This window comes from Danio aesculapii, chromosome 11 (assembly GCF_903798145.1).
Source record: "Danio aesculapii chromosome 11, fDanAes4.1, whole genome shotgun sequence".
NCBI classification, from domain to species: domain Eukaryota; kingdom Metazoa; phylum Chordata; class Actinopteri; order Cypriniformes; family Danionidae; genus Danio; species Danio aesculapii.
In genome coordinates this window covers 2,587,737-2,605,441 of record NC_079445.1, presented here as the reverse complement: position 1 = coordinate 2,605,441, position 17,705 = coordinate 2,587,737, and the positions used below count along the sequence as shown (strand labels likewise).

General features: G+C 35.7%; 2 protein-coding genes across 2 annotated transcripts in view; both read left to right on the top strand.

Annotated features, from left to right (window-relative positions):
* cnpy2 (canopy FGF signaling regulator 2) lies at positions 1–10,962 on the top strand. Its single transcript, XM_056468753.1, has 6 exons — positions 1–95; positions 291–396; positions 4,079–4,194; positions 5,977–6,174; positions 7,104–7,200; positions 8,563–10,962. Exons 2-6 carry the CDS (start codon positions 297–299, stop codon positions 8,604–8,606), a joined length of 555 nt encoding a protein of 184 aa, XP_056324728.1. The 5' UTR covers positions 1–95; positions 291–296; the 3' UTR covers positions 8,607–10,962.
* Positions 10,963–12,118: 1,156 nt separating this feature from the next.
* LOC130237058 (serine/threonine-protein phosphatase 6 regulatory ankyrin repeat subunit C-like) overlaps positions 12,119–17,705 on the top strand; it is a 42,093-nt gene continuing 36,506 nt past the window's right edge. The window contains exons 1-5 of the mRNA XM_056467857.1: positions 12,119–12,286; positions 14,620–14,703; positions 15,159–15,237; positions 17,126–17,196; positions 17,268–17,468. Of these exons, the coding sequence (XP_056323832.1) occupies positions 12,260–12,286; positions 14,620–14,703; positions 15,159–15,237; positions 17,126–17,196; positions 17,268–17,468 (462 nt within the window). The 5' untranslated portion in view covers positions 12,119–12,259. The remainder of the gene's footprint in view (positions 12,287–14,619; positions 14,704–15,158; positions 15,238–17,125; positions 17,197–17,267; positions 17,469–17,705) is intronic.

Genomic DNA, 17,705 nt, shown 5'->3' with positions numbered 1-17,705 from the left:
GAAACGCTTGTGGCAGATCCCAGATCAGCAGCCAGCCCGGTGTGCACGTCATCAGTTCATCAGCGCGTGTGTGTGCGGCGAATTTAAAGCAAAAGGTTTGTTATATTTTTAATACATTGTGTGAACTGTGATCGGTGTTTACATCGACACACCGCATGATTGTATAGCTCGATGGTGTTTGTTAAATATAACCCATTCATTCAGAGTTTTACCACAGCAGTCTCATGTTGCGGTTATTTCTCAGTAACGTTATATATTATTTTTATGTGTGTTTTTTATGTTATGTATAGGTGGTTATGGAAAAGCAGTATCATATTATTATCTTCTGTGCATTGGTGTCTGTGCACCTATTACTAGTCCAAGGAGCCAGACAGGGTCAAGACGTCAAATGTGGAGGTATTTATGCCTTTTTAATCCTTTTTCTGCATGACTACAATAATATATTTTATATATTTGTATTGTGTATGTTTTGCAGGACAATTAGCCATCATGTTTTGTTCATAATTTCGCAAAAATAACTCTTTAAACTACTTAAGGTTGGAGGATTTCATGCATTAAAGTGTAATGTAGTGTAATGTTATGCATTAAAGGGGATCTATTATGCATAAATAACTTTTATAAGGGGTTTAATTATAGTTATGTGGTAACAGAGTGTGAACATAACCAGCCTCCAATGGTCAAAATGAATTAATTAAACTATTTATAATCACACTTGATTAAAAGTGTCTGCAGACACACTTTGGTTGACATTCTTACTTTGTACGTGTCATCAGAGGGGGAAAGCCACGCCCACTAGTGACCATCTCCCTTATTAGCATAGACAGCCCTGAGTGAGAAGCAGCCGTTCACCATTAGAGTTTTAACTTAGACTAATTTAGACATCTTAGTTTTAACAGAGGTAACATTATGATGCATAGGTATTTGTAGCTCCGCCTCTTTTTTTTTAAAAGGAGCACAATCTCATTTGAATTTAAAGCTACAGTCACCAAAATGGCACAATTTGGCTAAAGGGGTAGTTTCAAAGAGTTATAAAACATTATTTGTGTCATATTTTGAGCTGGAACTACACATAAACACTCCAGGGACATCAGAGACTTATTTTACATCTCGTAAAAAGGGACATAATAGGTTCCCTTTGAAGAATCTAACAAGGGATCTGAGAATCCTTGTAGCAAACTTATGTGTGTGTTGCTTCAAGAAAGCAGCCATTCGTTTGTGTTGTTATTTTCTTTTGTTTATATTAATTTATTCTTCATTTAATTGTTTTATTTAATCATATGATCATTAGTCATTTATATAATTATCATTTTATTGATTATTAGTTACTGATTTGATTATTAATTTTGATTATTATTATGTCATTTGATTGTTTTTATTATTTTCTTTTTATTTTCCTATAATTGTTGCTTGATTATTACTTCATTTTTCCATATTGTTCTAATCTTATGATTGTACGATAGTACGAGATAAGTACAAGATAAGAGAATGTCTCCATTTCAAGGTCTGTATTGTCTCTGGACAATGTTTTGAAGCAGTCATTTTCCATTGCTGTTGCTTGTGGTATAATAATAATAATCATACGCAACTTAGATTATTCAATAAACTCTGCTCTTTCTATATCATCATTACTTCGTCTCCTGCTTATGCTCCTCTCTGGCTTTCTTAGTCAACTTCTATATTGATAGGAGACTGTTAATTCAGTAACCAGTATTCATAATTTGAATACTGGTTAACAGGTTTGGGTATTGGGCGGCTCCGCTGGCTTTTGGTCTGGATACCCAAAGAAACAGACATTTTCTGACAGGATCTGGCGTCCAGGGCTAGATCTTATTTATCTGGTGTGAAGAGTGTGATCTAACTCCTTTAAAACATGTCCTGTTTAATTAATTAATACTAGTGCCTATCACACATTTTGACCATGATTTCCTAAAGACTACCACCGAAATATGGTTCAGAGTAAAAATAATTAATGTCAATAATATTTAGATCAAGACTTATTTGATGACCCAAGACTGTTTTAGGACCACAGTTTGACCCCAAAATACTCTTTATTTTGTAATTTTACATCTTTATGTCTTGTCACGGTCTTTCAAACCGATAGGTTTACTCATTTGTTAGCAAGAAGACCATATTAATTTGAAGTGCAATCAAATTTATTACTAGCACTTTTTTAATACCTTGTAAAAATTAAATACAGGTCAGAAAAAGTGGAGTCGCTTCATTTTTACATAAATATATTACAGTGGAACATTATTTTGATGTTTTATTTTCACAAATGTTATTTAAAACAGACAGTTAACTTGCATGAAGTATGATTTTTATGTATATAAATCACTTTTTGTAAATTTAATATGTCAAATAATGTTTTGTTAGCTTTTCAATATGATTTTATTAGTTAATTTAGGTATTTACTAACATGAACAATCCTGTACAGCATTTATTAATCATAGTTTAACATTTACTAATGCATTAATTACATTAGTTAATTACTGTAACAAGAAACAAAACAATACATGACCATTTTCAGTAACCAATATTAACAAAGAAGATTAAATATTCAATTCAATTCACCTTTATTTGTATAGCGCTTATACAATGTAGATTGTGTCAAAGCAGCTTCACATAAAAGGTCATAGTAAATAGGAACAGTGTAGTTCAGTTTGTAGTGTTTAAGTTAAGTTCAGTTTAGCTCAGTTCAGTGTGGTTTAATAATCACTACTGAGAGTCCAAACACTGAAGAACAAATCCAACGATGCGCAGCTCTATAGATCCCGAACCATGCAAGCCAGTGGCGAAAGCCTTCAAAAAACTTCACTAATTGGCGAAAGTGAAGAAAAAAAACCTTAAGAGAAACCAGGCTCAGTTGGACACGATCATTTTAATTTCTCCGCTGGCCAAACGTCTTGTGCAGAGCTGCAGTCTCAGTGGCGGAGGCTGGAAGCTGGCCTCAGCGAAGACTCGTCTGTCTCTGGAGCGTCACAGGAATCAGTCTCATGTTCTCCACTCCTCCATGACCACCACAGTAGCTGCTCAGGATACGGCCTGGTCCAGGATATGGAAACCTTGGGATCATCTCGTCGTTGGTCTTGGGTCGAATCAGTGACTCTGCATAGTCGGAGGGCCTCGGGAAGAGTATCCCCAGGTGGAAATGGAGAATAAAGAGAATAATTAGCGTAGCTGCTGTTCATAGTGTATATCAACAAGATGCATAACCTGTGTGAAAGCCCGCTAAGTGGTGCACTGAGTGTATGCTTTACTAAACAGATAGGTCTTCAATCTAGTTTTGAATAGGCAGAGTGTGTCTGAGCCTCGGACGTTATCAGGAAGGCTATTCCAGAGTTTAGGAGCCATAAATGAGAAGGCTCGACCTCCTCTACTCGACTTTGCTATTATAGGTACTACCAGAAGCCCTAAGTTTTGAGATCTGTAATACTGTAATACTGAAATACTGTAATATATGTATTGTTCTGACTAACATGATCTAATGGAGGGGTGCCCACACTTTTTCGTATGAAGGGCCAAAAACTAAATATCATTGAGAGCAATGGGCCGAAGGTAAATACACCAAACTATATTAAATTAAATTTCTTTGTTTATAATATTTAAAAAATAAATTGAAAACATTGCTTCAGATCGTGTTAACTAATGCAGTATAATATTTTATTTTATTATAACTTATTACAATAAAAGATAATCACATTTATAGCACAGTGGAGTTCAATGCTGAAAACATCAGTCAAGTAGAAACTGCCTTTGCCTTCATTTGCTCACTGATGTCTCTAGATTGTCCTCTATCTGCCGGGTGACAGTGTGAAAATTAAGAAAAATCTGATTCATTTAATAAAAACATTTAATTTACATTAATGTAAAAGATTACCTTAAATTAGAAATGACAGTCTTCATTCTCCCTCTCTTCTCAGATGTGATGGTGGGCTAAATCAAAGGTTAACATGGGCCAACTTTGTCACTCAGGCCCTAGTTTTGGCATCTCTGATCTATTGGAACCTTATTGAATAAAAGATTGTGGATAATTCTTTCAGAAATTTATTGTGCATATGTCTTTTGTTATATTTTCCAGCATGCAGGGCGTTAGTTGATGAAATGGAGTGGGAAATATCGCAAATCGATCCCAAGAAAACAATCCAGACTGGATCATTTAGAATCAATCCTGATGGCAGTCAGTCAGTACGAGAGGTGATGATGGATTTTTATTTCATGTTTACATTAATTGTGTGTTACTAAGGATGCAACCATAGGATTTTTTTTTACCGATACTGATTTTAACAAAAAAACATCACCTGGTACTGATACCGATATTTACCGATATTGGTCCATTGCTTACAGTACTATACAGATAAATTTTTTATGGATCTATTTAACATTCAGCATTTTAAAAGAGACACAAGTTTATTTAAGAAGATATTTAAGAAATTGCAGATATTTAAGAAACATACTAAGTGAACATGCTTGTTTATCTGAAAAACTATGCTAAAGTTAATGATTCTCCTTTATAAATGTGCGTTCCGCGTTTGAATGTCTGTCTTTGGCCTCTATAACCAGCCCACTGCCAGTTTACCCAAATGTATTTCAGCACCCTGGGTTGCCATGACGGAAAACACAGCATATTTAATTTTCAGTCATGAAGGCTGCCTCAATGTATGTGAACGCAGCTGAAAATGCGACCTACAGATGACAGCAGCAGCCACGAAATGCGAAACGCAGATTCAAAGTTATGAAAATCCACATGAGGTGGTTTTTAATGTGCAAATCTTACAAGCATAAACATTAGCTGAGAAGCTTAAAGTGTAAGTTTGATGTCACCAATCTGGCAACCTGCGTTTGCGTCAGATCAGAGGAGGAGGGGTCGAGTGAAAAAACCCTCTTCGATATTTTTGAATTTAGACTGCAATACATATCTCAACCACTAGGTGTCCCTACTGCACTGTCTAGCTACTGTCATATCGGCAATAATATGAAAACGTCTGATACAACGGTTAATAATCTGATATCAGACGTTTTCATATTATTGCTGATATGACGGTAGCTGGAAGGTGCAGTAAGTGGTGTTGACACCTAGTAGAGCTATATATTGCAGTCTATATTCAAAAACATCGGCGAGCGTTTTCATTTTTATTTTTTCACTCGATCTCTCCTCTTCTCTGAAGCAAACGGAGGTTGCCAGATTCATGACATCAACCTCACACTGCATTAGCATCCCAGATAATGTTTATGCTTATAATATTTGTATTATTTGCTAATTAAAAACCACCTCATGTGGATTTTCATAACTCTGAATCTGCGTCTCATTTCATAGGCTGCTACTGTCATCCGTAGGTCGCATTTTCAGCTGAATTCACATACATTAAGGTAGCCTTCATGACTGAAAATTTAATATGCTATGTTTTCGGTCAAGGCACTGAAATATAATTGGATAAACTGGCAGGGGGCTGGTTATAGAGGCCAAAACAAAGACAGACGTTGCGGACGCACATTTTCAAAGCAGAATATCTGACTTTAGCATCGTTTTTAAGATAAATAAGCATGTTCACTTAGTACGTTTCTTAAATATCTGCAAAAATATTATGTTTTTATGCTTTAGAAGAGTAAATACTTGCATACGACACTTTTAAATAAACGTATTGCGATATTTTTATGCTTTTATGCGATATTTTTATGCTTTGGAATAATTAGCCTCCCCACGTTAGGCAGGCCGCAACCCTTTCTGTTTTTAAATCAAGTCTTAAAACCCATTTTTACTCTTTGGCTATTAATACCATATGAGAGTCACGTGTCTGTTGTATTTGTCCTTTGTTTTAAATGGTGTATGTGTGTACAGCACTTTGGTAAGCACTTGTTGTTTTTAAAAAGCGCTTTATAAATAAACTTTGACTTGACTTGACTTTAGTAAATGAATCAAATATCTGCGACTGATACATTGGTGCATCCCTAGTTTTCTACTTTGTTTTCCATCTTCAGGTCCCGTACTCTCGCTCAGAGGGTCATCTACTTGAGCTGATGGAAGAGGTTTGTGAGAAGATGAAAGATTACGGCGAACGCGTCGATCCTGTTACTGATCGGAAGACATATGTAAGACACACATCCCGGGACGGCACGGCTATGGATCTCTCTGATGTGGCCTTTGACTCCAGAGTCAGCTCCAGCTTAAAGTTTGCTGTAAGAACCCGTTTGTAATGTACATATTTATGGGATTTAAGCCAAATACATTTACATTTAGTCATTCAGCAGTCGCTTTTATCCAAAGCGACTTACAAATGAGGACAAGGAAGCAATTTACACAACTATAAGAGCAGCAGTGAACAAGTGCTGTAGGCAAGTTTCAGGTGTGTAAAGTCTGAGAAGCAAAGCATTAGTAATGGGTTTTTTTTGAGAGAGTACAGTTAGTGGTATAGCCAGAGAGGCAGTTACAGATTAGGAAGGAAAGTGGAGACTAAATAGTTGCGTTTTTAGTCGTTTCTTGAAGACAGCAAGTGACTCTGCTGTTCTGATGCAGTTAGGGAGTTCATTCCACCAACTGGGCAGATTGAATGTGAGAGTTCGGGAAAGTGATTTCTTCCCTCTTAGGGATGGAACCACGAGGCGACGTTCATTCACAGAACGCAAGTTTCTGGAGGGCACATAGATCTGCAGAAGTGAGAGCAGATAAGAAGGAGCAAAGCCAGAGATCGCTTTGTAAGCAAACATCAGAGCTTTGAATTTGATGCGGGCAGCAACTGGCAGCCAGTGCAAACGGGTGAGTAGCGGAGTGACATGTGCTCTTTTGGGTTCATCAAAGACCACTCGTGCTGCTGCGTTCTGAAGCAGCTGAAGAGGTTTGATAGAATTAGAAATAAAATGAACAAAACTTTTAGTAAAAAAAATACATTGAAAAATAAGAAAATGTGTATGAAAATAAAAAACCAAAAACTGAATAACAAAACAAAATAGCTTGCAAATTGTGTTGTCATGTCAACATATATACCGTTTTTTAGCTATTTAGTTGATTGCTTTTTCTCATTTTTCAGTCCCTCCAGGATTGCTTGATAAAATGTATTGAATGCATACATTTTGTACATATTCTTTTTTATATATGTGTGTTTTCACAGTGTGAAACAATTGTGGAGCAGCATGAAGATGAACTGATTGAATTCTTTGCACATGAAACGGACAATGTAAAAGACAAGCTCTGCAGTAAGAGGACAGGTAATGCTGTAAATCTTAGACACGATTCAGTATTTTACATTACATCTGTCTCTAGGGGATTAGAGCAGGGCTTAATTTGTGCCGGAACACTCCGGATCCGGCACCTCTGAAATGTAATCCGGAACCCCATTTTACCTATCCCCCTCCTTGAACACCCTTCTCCCCCGTCCTCTGTTCACTTTCACTTTGTTCCGCGACTCCCCAACCCTCTTCACTATTGTCCGCGACACATCTCCCATCCAACACCCCGGCACCCAACCCCCTCCCAGATTCTTCACTTTCGTCCTTGACAAGACCCCCACGCCAGCCCAAAACCAAACCCCCGCTCTCCACTTTCCTCTACATCCTCGGGTAACATGCCGGATCTGTTACCCCGATCTGTTTCTGGACATCGCAATTCACAAATTAAGCACTGTATTAGAGGTTATTTTACTTGAACAAACATAGTCACATAAAGAGTGCGTATGATTGTTGCTTTATCATTTTACAAAATGGGGTTTAAAAGGTTGCCAAACGTCACTGGTGTCCTCGTAATGAAAATATCGTAGTCCTTTTCAAATACCAAAAACTCATTTACATTTAAAAAATTAAATGTCTGGATACAGTGAACAGCATGAATGAGTACACCCCCTCTGACGAGGAATATTTTCAACCCATTTCTCAGTGACTTGACGATATTTTGGTGCATATTATTCAAATAATTATTACTATTAAATCGTTATATTCATCAAATAATAGTGTGGTCACACCAAGATCTTTAAGGATATGAAGATAATACATTTAAATTCAAATGAGGTGTTGGAAAAAACTACAAAACTTTAACAAAGTTTCAGAAAATTATGGTTTGTTGGGTTTTTATGGTTTGCGTATTTACAGTATATATCTTTTATTAAGAAAATAATAATGTCACTTTAGAGCTAGTATTTGAATGACTCTCTAGCGTAATGGCTAAAGTGATGACAAAACAGGTGATTTTGGTTGCGGAATGTCAACCACCTTTGCTCTGCTCAGTATGACAGGCTGATAGCCACCGATGTGCTGAATCTCTGATATGATAAATATTTAAAATAGGCACTATCCTAAAAAAAAAACTGCACCGTTGCCATCTAAACAACTACATTCTCACCTAAAAAAGCCTCAAAATCTTGTCCAACAGCTGCAATATTTGTCAAACTGTAGAGAGTTTATTCCTAAGTGTGCCTGTAAAATATTTAAAAAACTTTGACCAAATTTTTCTCAGTTGTTTCAATCATATATTTTACAAAACCATGTATGATACTGTGTAAAATATTTACAAGGACATCTAGAAGTGTATTGCCAACTGCTTTTTCACATTATTATTATTATTGTATATTCCCACAGATCTCTGTGACCACGCGCTGAAGATCCATCATGACGAGTTATAACACCAGTCTGCAGCTTCACCATTGGAGAAAAATCTGTGAGGAAGCTGAGCATATGTAATGTACTGGACCCCATGGGTTACTGTTGACCTGGTCAGCTGTATCAATGGCTTGACTGTTCATCGTCATCAATTAAAGCTGACTTTCTACAGCTGAAGCGGGATCTCTTCACGAGTCTCTCCAATGGCGTACTTTTATATTTAAAACCCATTTGAGTGCACTTAGTGTTTAGTTTAGAAAACGGCTTGCAGATATTTATTAAAAGCGCAGAGGTATTATTAGTTTGTCTTTGTGTCCTCACATTTCATGAATCTGACCAGATTAATGGGATTTAAAGGGATAGCTCGCACAAAAAGGAAAATTCTGTCATCATTCATTGATGTTTGAGAGAGTTTCTTCTGTTAAACAAAAAAAGGAGATACTTTGAAAAATGTTAGCTGTCAAAGGGGAGCTATTATGCAAAGAATACTTTTATAAGGCGTTTAAACACACTTGTGTGGTAAGTGTGTGAATATGATCAGCCTCTAATGGTGCAAATTAATTAATACTATTTGTTTATAACCACACTTGATAAAAACAGTCTGCTCAAACACTTTGATTGACATTCTCCCTTTGTACGTGTCATCAGAGGGGGGAAAGCTCCGCCCACTAGTGACCATCTCTCTCTTATTAAATCTTCCACAATGCTCACATGCTGGCATCTGTAGCTCCGCCCTCTTTTGAAAAGAGCACAGTCTCATTTGAATTTAAAGTGACAGTCACGAAAACACAAAAATTAGGATCTAAGCGCAGTTTGAGACAGTTGTACAACATTATTTGTGTGATATTTTGAGCTGAGACTTCACACACACACACTTTGGGGACATCAGAAATACATTTTACACCTTGTAAAATAAAATACCTACATAATAGGTCCTCTATTTGACTTTGTATTTGTTTTTCCCTCAGTGGATATCAATGGTTTCCAACATTCTTCAAAATATCTTCTTTTGTGTTTCAATATAATAGTGAAACTCATAAACATTTGGGACTAATTAAAGACAAATAAATAGTGAGTAATTTTGTATTTATCATGTTTGTTTGTTGGTGTTTTTTACCAATTAAGTCATTCCTGTTTGATGATACACTCACAATATGTGCAAAGCTCAAGTGTTTTAAGCACAATTTATTGCTGTAGTATTGAGATGTGGTCAATATTTAGCATCAAATGTGATAAAAAAATAGTAATAATAAAATAAAATCAAGCATCAAGATGTACCTAAAGAAATGTATGACTAATTACTACTAAATATGGTATAAAAAATATCTGTTAATTAACATTTGGTGATTCATAAGTGTTTTCCATTTATTTATTGTTGTGAATTGCATTATGGGATGTTGATCTGCGCTCTGTCGACTTTTAATGTTGAAAATTCAACTCTACAGTTTAACAAAGTGACTTTTATTGACATTTCAGTAGTTTAAAATAATATAGTGTATAAGAAGTAATATATAGAGGAATAAGTGTGGAAAATAGCCGAAAATGTGCAGGCAGTTAATTACAAGGTGTTTGTAGCGTAATATACAACACCAACCCAGGCTATATAGCACTGTACACTATTAAAAATGTCAATAAAAGTTACTTTTTTATGGTTAAAAGTTGTTGGAAGAAAGATCGAAATCCCATAATGCAATTCAAAAGCAGAAATAAATGAGGAAAAATAAAAACAAATCACAAAATACAGAAAACTGCTAATTCACTCATTTATTTTTACAGGAGGGTGAATTATTACATTATTTACAAATGTCAGTATATTACAATGCATTTAATATTTGGTTATTGTTGGGTGTCCAATATAAATATCTTCTAAATGTGAATGTTAATGATATTGTGATATGTGATGGATTGGAAAATCATTTTTATATGGCCAGAATTGTTATGTTCAGTATCTTATATATATTTTTGTGTCTTTCTGTTTGTAAGTTCTTACTTTTAAACAGTAAACCGCTTTCTATACCACAATTTCAGTGGAAAAAGCATTAATACAAGAAAAAACAGTGCTTTGAATTATGACTTTTAATATTAATCTCACTTTTACACATCCCTTTAATATTTTACCTTTATTTCTTTCCGTTTTATATTCTTTTTCTGTCATTTATCTGCTTTTATTTAATTATCTATACCGTTTATCTATTTATTTTTCTAGTTTCAGGTTTTCACAAGCAAAAGCAATGGGAACGTCTGCATTTTTAAGGCTTTTTTTTCATCCCAGTTGTGAATTAGTAATTTCTGATTGCATTTTTATACAATAAAGCACTTACTGTCAGATGTCAAAGTATAAGCAAAGAATATTTAATAAACTCTGCTTTCTTGCACATATACATCTTGCTTTAGTATTTTATTTTCGCTAAAGCCATTTGAAACTTTAAAGTTCACACTTTGTGTTGGCGTCAATAGCCTAGTGGTTAAGTGTGCCAACATATAGCACCATCACGGCGACCCGAGTTCGATTCCCGACTTGAGGTCCTTCGCTGACCCTTTCCCTCTCTCTGCTCCCAACTATTTCCTGTCAATTCTCTGCACTATTCTATCCATTAAAGGTTAAAAACCCCTAAAAAATTATATATATATATAAAAAAAAAAAAATAGTTCACACTTTGCTTGCATTTAAAATGATTTCTGTGTATAAAATAAATGTGTAAAGGAAAACATCCAAATTAAGTGCATCTTATAAGCAATTGAACAGTTATATTACTGTTTATAAAATCTCTAAATATATTTTATTTGTTCTGCACTGAGCCAAAAATCTCCAATTCAGTGCCACTTACATGCACCTTAACAGTTTAATAAATATATATGTTGTTTACATCTTTAATGAAGGATATGAGAACATGTAAATGCTGAAAAATTAGATTTTAAGATATTTTTCTATACAAAAAGAGGACGTTTCTGTTGAAGATAATTGATTAATGTGCTTTTTATGTTTTAAGTTTTAATGTTTACAAAAAATAAATGAATAGATTGTTAGACATCTGGTAATCGATTAATGTGGTATACGTTTAAATCAGGCTTGACTCAGTGCAATGCAGTCTGAGCTGCATCCAATGATTTTTAAAGGGCTCAACTAACCCCACCCCTAACCCTACCCCTCACCATTATCTTTATTATTATGTTAATTATTATTATTTTTAATAAACATTAGTAACCCTGGGTATACATACAACATGATGAATACGAACGAATACATATTCATGGGACAGCTACACAAATGTAGGCGTAGGAAAGGTTTAAATAAAAACAATAGAAATAACAATCACTTAAAAAAGACAATAAATTAAAACGAATAAATATATGAAAAATAATAATTAACAATTGAATATTATTATGTATTTTAATAGTATTAAATGTTTTAATATTAACAGACTATTTACATTTACGTTTCTGTGGAAGATATTAGTCAAACACCAGCGCTAATTTCCCTTTGAGCAGCAGGTGGCGCTGTAAACCGGCAGCAGGTTCATATTACAGCGCAGCTGCACGAGCGGATCCTCTCACTGATCACCGGTCATTATTAACGCTCGAAGGAAACTTTATTTTGTCAATTATTACTGAATTGTCCGTCTTCTGTCCCAATCAAGTTCCAATGAGGAAACAGCGACCTGACTAGTGTGAGGAGATGGGGACACTAAACATTAGCGAGCAGGTAAACGTCGTGTATTTACGGTGCTTATATCAACGTGTCGTTCACTGAGGGCAACTTTAAAGGGGTAGTTCACACCAAAATAATAAAAAAAATCTCATTTAAACACCCTTGGTTTGTTTTCAAATCTTTGTGAGTTTCTTTCTTCTCTTAAACGCAAAGGAATGATATTTTTAAGAAGTGTAAACCGGTAACCATTAAATTTCATAGAAAAGACTTTGGAAGTTTCCAGCATACTTCAAAGTATCTTCTTTTGTGTTCAACAGAAGAAAAACACTTGTAAAGATTTAAAACAAGTAAAGGGTGAGTAAATTCTGACAGTTTTTTTGATTTGGGGTGAACTATCGCTTTAACTTTATGTCTTATTCTGTGTCTATTAGTTTTATTTTCATTTTAATACTCGTGTTATAATATAATATACACAGCCAGTGTCTGTAAAGCTAGTTTTTAGGTGTTTTTTTTTTAGTTTTCAAGTTAAAATGTAAGGTTATTTTGTGTTATTAGTTGTGATGTGCTTGTTATTTTTTATTAAATGTGATAAAGGCTCATTTATTTGTTCATTCATTGATGGAGAGCATTATTTTTATTTACTACACATATTGTTTGAGTGTGTTTACTTGAAAGTTGCTGTACATTTACATTGAAGCAAACTTTAAAGTAAATCTAACTTAATTTGCGTAGTCCTGTCCTTAGTAATTACCGTAATTATCCTAAAAACTAAGTTACGACTGAATTAATTGTATTATTTGTTATTCCTGTTTATATTACAGAATCTTTGATTGTTTTGATTCTGAACTTCCATTTAAAGCACAAGATAAATAACAAATTATTGAAATGGGGTGACAAAGTGGCTCAGTGGTTAGCACTGTCGCCTCACAGCAAGAAAGTCACTGGTTTGAGTCCCAGCTGGGTCAGTTGGCATCTCTATGTGGAGTTTGCATATTCTCCCGTGTTGGCGTGGGTTTCCTCAGGGTGCTTCGGTTTCCCCCACAGTCCAAACACATGCGCTATAGGGGAACTGATCAACTAAATTGGCCATACTGTATGAGTGTGTGTGTGAATGTGAGAGTGTGCGGGTGTTTCCCAGTACTGGGTTGCAGCTGGAAGGGCATCTGCGTAAAACATATGCTGGATAAGTTGGTGGTTCATTCTGCTGTGGTGATCACTGATGAATAAAGTGACTAAACCGAAGGAAAATGAATGAATGAAATGATTAAAATATTAGACGTACTGTTTGATAACATTGCCTTTAGTTCAATATAACTGCAACCAGATGCTGAACAAGACTCTAAGGTGTTATTTTCTTATGAAATATACGTTTTTTCTGGAAACACAGAAACAGTTTGGTGTATTAATCAGTCCCCCTGAGGTTTCGCATGTCTAATGATAAGATTTTTGTGTATTTTCACAGCAAAACACAAAGATTGAAGCAAATGGCGTCGAAAGTTTTGAGAAAAGCTGTCACAAAATCAGTCATTTTAGGATGGAAATATATGAAAAAGTGTCCATTAAAAATCCCCCATGGGCTGATTAATAATAGTGTTGGTCTCTCAGTAAACAGTGCGATTCTTTTAGAGGATTCTGGCATGATCTGCTCAGTCAGTCTGTCTTTTCTCAATGGGATTCTCCTGCGCTCATTGAGTTTGGTGATGTTTCAAACTATACAATTAAAAAATTTCCACATCAGTTACTTCAATTATTTGCAAAGCTTGCAGAATTAAAAGTGTTTGTTCAGCACATTTCTAAACATAATAGTTTTAATAACTCATTTCTAATACCTGGTTTATTTTATCTTTGTCATGATGACAGAAAATAATATTTGACTAGATATTTTTCAAGATACTAGTATTCAGCTTAAAATGACATTTAAAGGCTTAACTAGGGTAATTAGGCAAGTCATTGTATAACAGTAACAATAATAATTATATTGACCTTAAAAACATAATAATATTGACCTTAAAATGGTTTTAAAAAAATAAAAAACTGATTTTATTCTAGCCCAAATAAAACAAAAAGACTTTCTCCTGAAGAAAAAATATTATAGGAAATACTGTGAAATTCCTTGTTCTGTTAAACATCAAATGGGAAATTATTTGTTAATAATGTCTAATAATTTTGACTTCAAATATATATATATATATATATATATATATATATATATATATATATATATATATATATATATATATATATATATATATACACACACACAGATATATGCTTCAAAACAGTGACAACGTTAACTCTTTCTCACGTCCACCATTTTGGATCGAACATACTGATGATGACATCACTTTCGGCTTCAGCTTCTCATCAAAAGTTTCTCTCTCTTCCAGTCTCTCCTGGTTCAGGCAGTGTTCAGCCAGAATGCTGAAATGCTGGAGTTTTTATTGGAACAAAATGAAGACGTCAATGAATTGGTATGTGCTTTATCTTATGTTACTTGAAGGAACAACTTGATTTTATTATATTGATAACACTTGACAATAAGGTTGTATTAGTTAATGTTACATTTATTACAGTGTTTATTCATCTGTGTTAATATTAGTTAATGGAAATACAGTTGTTTATTATTCGTTGCGGTGCATTAACTAGCACGCATTTGGATTTTAATAATGCATTTGTAAATGTTGAACTATAATCAATAAATGCTGTTCATGTATTGTTCATGTTAATAAATGCATTAACTAATGAAATCTTAGTGTAAAGTGTGAAGAATATCTTTAAATTCCAATCCTCTCTTTATTTATTCATAAAAATGGATTATTCCACATGGCTGATGCATGCTTATTAAGTGCTAGAATGGTAAAACCTGCACATATATATGCACAGACATTGTAAATGTAATGTAATGTCCAGTTGTGTGTTGTTACAGGACCAAGAGTGTCGCAGCGCTCTGCATGCCGCTGCGTTTGTGGGTGGTGCTCATATCATGGACCTCCTCATCAGTTCAGGTGAGAGATCTGGAAATTCAGAGTGGTGAATTCAGAAGTTGTGAATTTAGGTTAAGCTGTGCAGCAGAGCAGGTGGTTGTTTTGTAGGCAAACATCAGTGCCTTGAGTTTAATGCGATTGGCTTTTAGTAGTCAGTGTAAACTGGTGAACAGAGGTGTCATATGCGCTCACTTCTGCTCATTGAATATCACTCTTTATGCCATATTCTAGATCAGATGCAGAGGTTTGATAGTTCTGACTGGAAGGCCTGCCAAGAAAGTGTTGTAATAATCCAGCCTTGACCGAACAAGAGCTTGAGCAAGGAGTTTTGTAGTATATTCCTGATCCTCCCAATGTGTTGTACAAGGCAAATCTGCAGTGGTGGGAGGTTTTAGCAATGTGTTCTGTCAAGTTCAGCTGATCATCAAGTCACAGCTCCAAGTTCCCAGGATGACCTGGAACATCTGGACCTCTTAAAACTGAGGGTTCACATTTGACATTGGTGGTTTCATAAAGACCCTTTAACCAGGGTGCAAATTACAGGGTTTAATGCTCGATTGTTAGCCTAGAGCACAATCTGTTGTTAAAAACAAGCCTAGAGCACAGTCTACTGTTAAACACTAACCTAGAGTGCCATCTGCTGTTCAAAACAAGCCTAGAGTGCCGTCTTCTTTTAAAAACTAGCCTAGAACGCTGTCTATTGTCAAAAGCTAGCGTAGAGTGCTGTCTGTTGTTAAAAACAAGCCTAAAGCACTGTTAAAAACTAGCCTTGAGCGTCATCTGCTAGTAAAAACTAGCCTAGATCCAGTCTACTGTTAAAAACTAGCCTAGAGCGCTGTCTGCTATTACAACCAACATAGAGCGTCATCTGCTGTTAAAAACTAGCCTAGAGTGTCGTCTGCTGTTAAAAACGAGCCTAGAGCGCTGTCTGTTGTTAAACATTAGCCTAGAGCACTGTTAAAAAGTAGCATAGAGCGTCATCTGCTGTTAAAAACTAGCCTAGAGTGCCATCTGTTGTTATAAACTAGCCTATAGCACCGTCTTCTGTTAAAAACTAGCCTAGAGCACCATCTGCTGTTTAAAACGAGCCTAGAGCGCCATCTGTTGCTAAAAACAAGCCTAGAGCATCTTCTGCTGTAAAAAACTAGCCTAGAGCGCTGTTTGTTGTTAAACATTAGCCTAGAGCACTGTTAAAAAGTAGCATAGAGCGTCATCTGCTGTTAAAAACTAGCCTAGAGCGCCATCTGTTGCTAAAAACAAGCCTAGAGCATCTTCTGCTGGTAAAAAACTAGCCTAGAGTGCTGTCTGTTGTTAAACATTAGCTTAGAGCACCGTCTGCTGTTAAAAACTAGCCTAGAGCGCCATCTGCTGTTAAAAACTAGCCTAGAGCACCATCTGCTGTTAAAATCTAGTCTAGAGCACCATCTGCTGTTAAAAACTAGCCTAGAGCGCCATCTGTTGCTAAAAACAAGCCTAGAGCATCTTCTGCTGGTAAAAAACTAGCCTAGAGTGCTGTCTTTTGTTAAACATTAGCTTAGAGCACCGTCTGCTGTTAAAAACTAGCCTAGAGCTCCATCTGCTGTTAAAAACTAGCCTAGAGCGCCATCTGCTGTTAAAAACGAGCCTAGAGCGTCAACTACTGTTAAAATCTAGCCTGGAGTGCCATCTGTTGTTATAAACTAGCCTAGAGCGCCGTCTGCTGTTAAACACTAGTCTTTTTAAAAGCTTCTTCTTTACCTGTAAATACATGTGAATTTTGAAGCGGAAGTTTGACAGACATTTCCTTAATCCACTGTAAATGAACAGATCTTTTGATTAAATTGTATAGATTTTAATTGATCTTGAATAAATGGTTTACTGCAGAATCTTGTGTTTTTCTGTTGTTGTCTGTGCTCACCTGTGCTTGTAGGTGCTAATGTTAATGCTAAAGATCAGGAGTGGTTGACTCCTCTGCATCGAGCTGCTGCTTCACAGAATGAAGTAGGTTCAGATTGATTCCATGTTGTATTTGATGTGTTTTTTACTCTAATTTTGCATTATTTTAATTCCAGGTGTCTGTGGGCCTGCTGCTGGGAAAGGGAGCAGATGTGAACGCACAGGACAGATTCTGCCAGACAGCGCTACATGTAGCTGCAGCCAACAGAGCCACTAAATGTGTGGAAGTTTTACTTTCTCACGTGAGCAGTTTAAATGCAGTGGATCGTTTTGGGAGAACAGCTTTACATCACGCAGTTCACAGCGGACATGCAGAGGTACAGCAAGAGCTGAGGCACAATATAATGAACATATCATTGAGGAAATATATGACACTTTAATGGCCTGTTCACCAGAGCCATTAGAGCGCCATCTGTGCTTAAACACTAGCCTAGAGTGCTGTCTGCTGTTAATAACTTGTCTAGAGTGTTATCTGCTGTTAGAAGCTAGCCTTTAGCGCCATCTGCTGTTAAAAACTAGCCTAGAGCGCCATCTGCTGTTAAACACTAGCCTAG

What these genes read in the sequence shown, in the direction of transcription:
- cnpy2 (XM_056468753.1), top strand. Translation starts at nt 297, where the DNA reads ATGGAAAAGCAGTATCATATTATTATCTTCTGTGCATTGGTGTCTGTG. An exon ending in TCAAGACGTCAAATGTGGAG is followed by an intron (nt 397 to 4,078) that starts GTATTTATGCCT and finishes TATATTTTCCAG; the next exon opens with CATGCAGGGCGTTAGTTGAT. An exon ending in GCTCCAGCTTAAAGTTTGCT is followed by an intron (nt 6,175 to 7,103) that starts GTAAGAACCCGT and finishes GTGTTTTCACAG; the next exon opens with TGTGAAACAATTGTGGAGCA.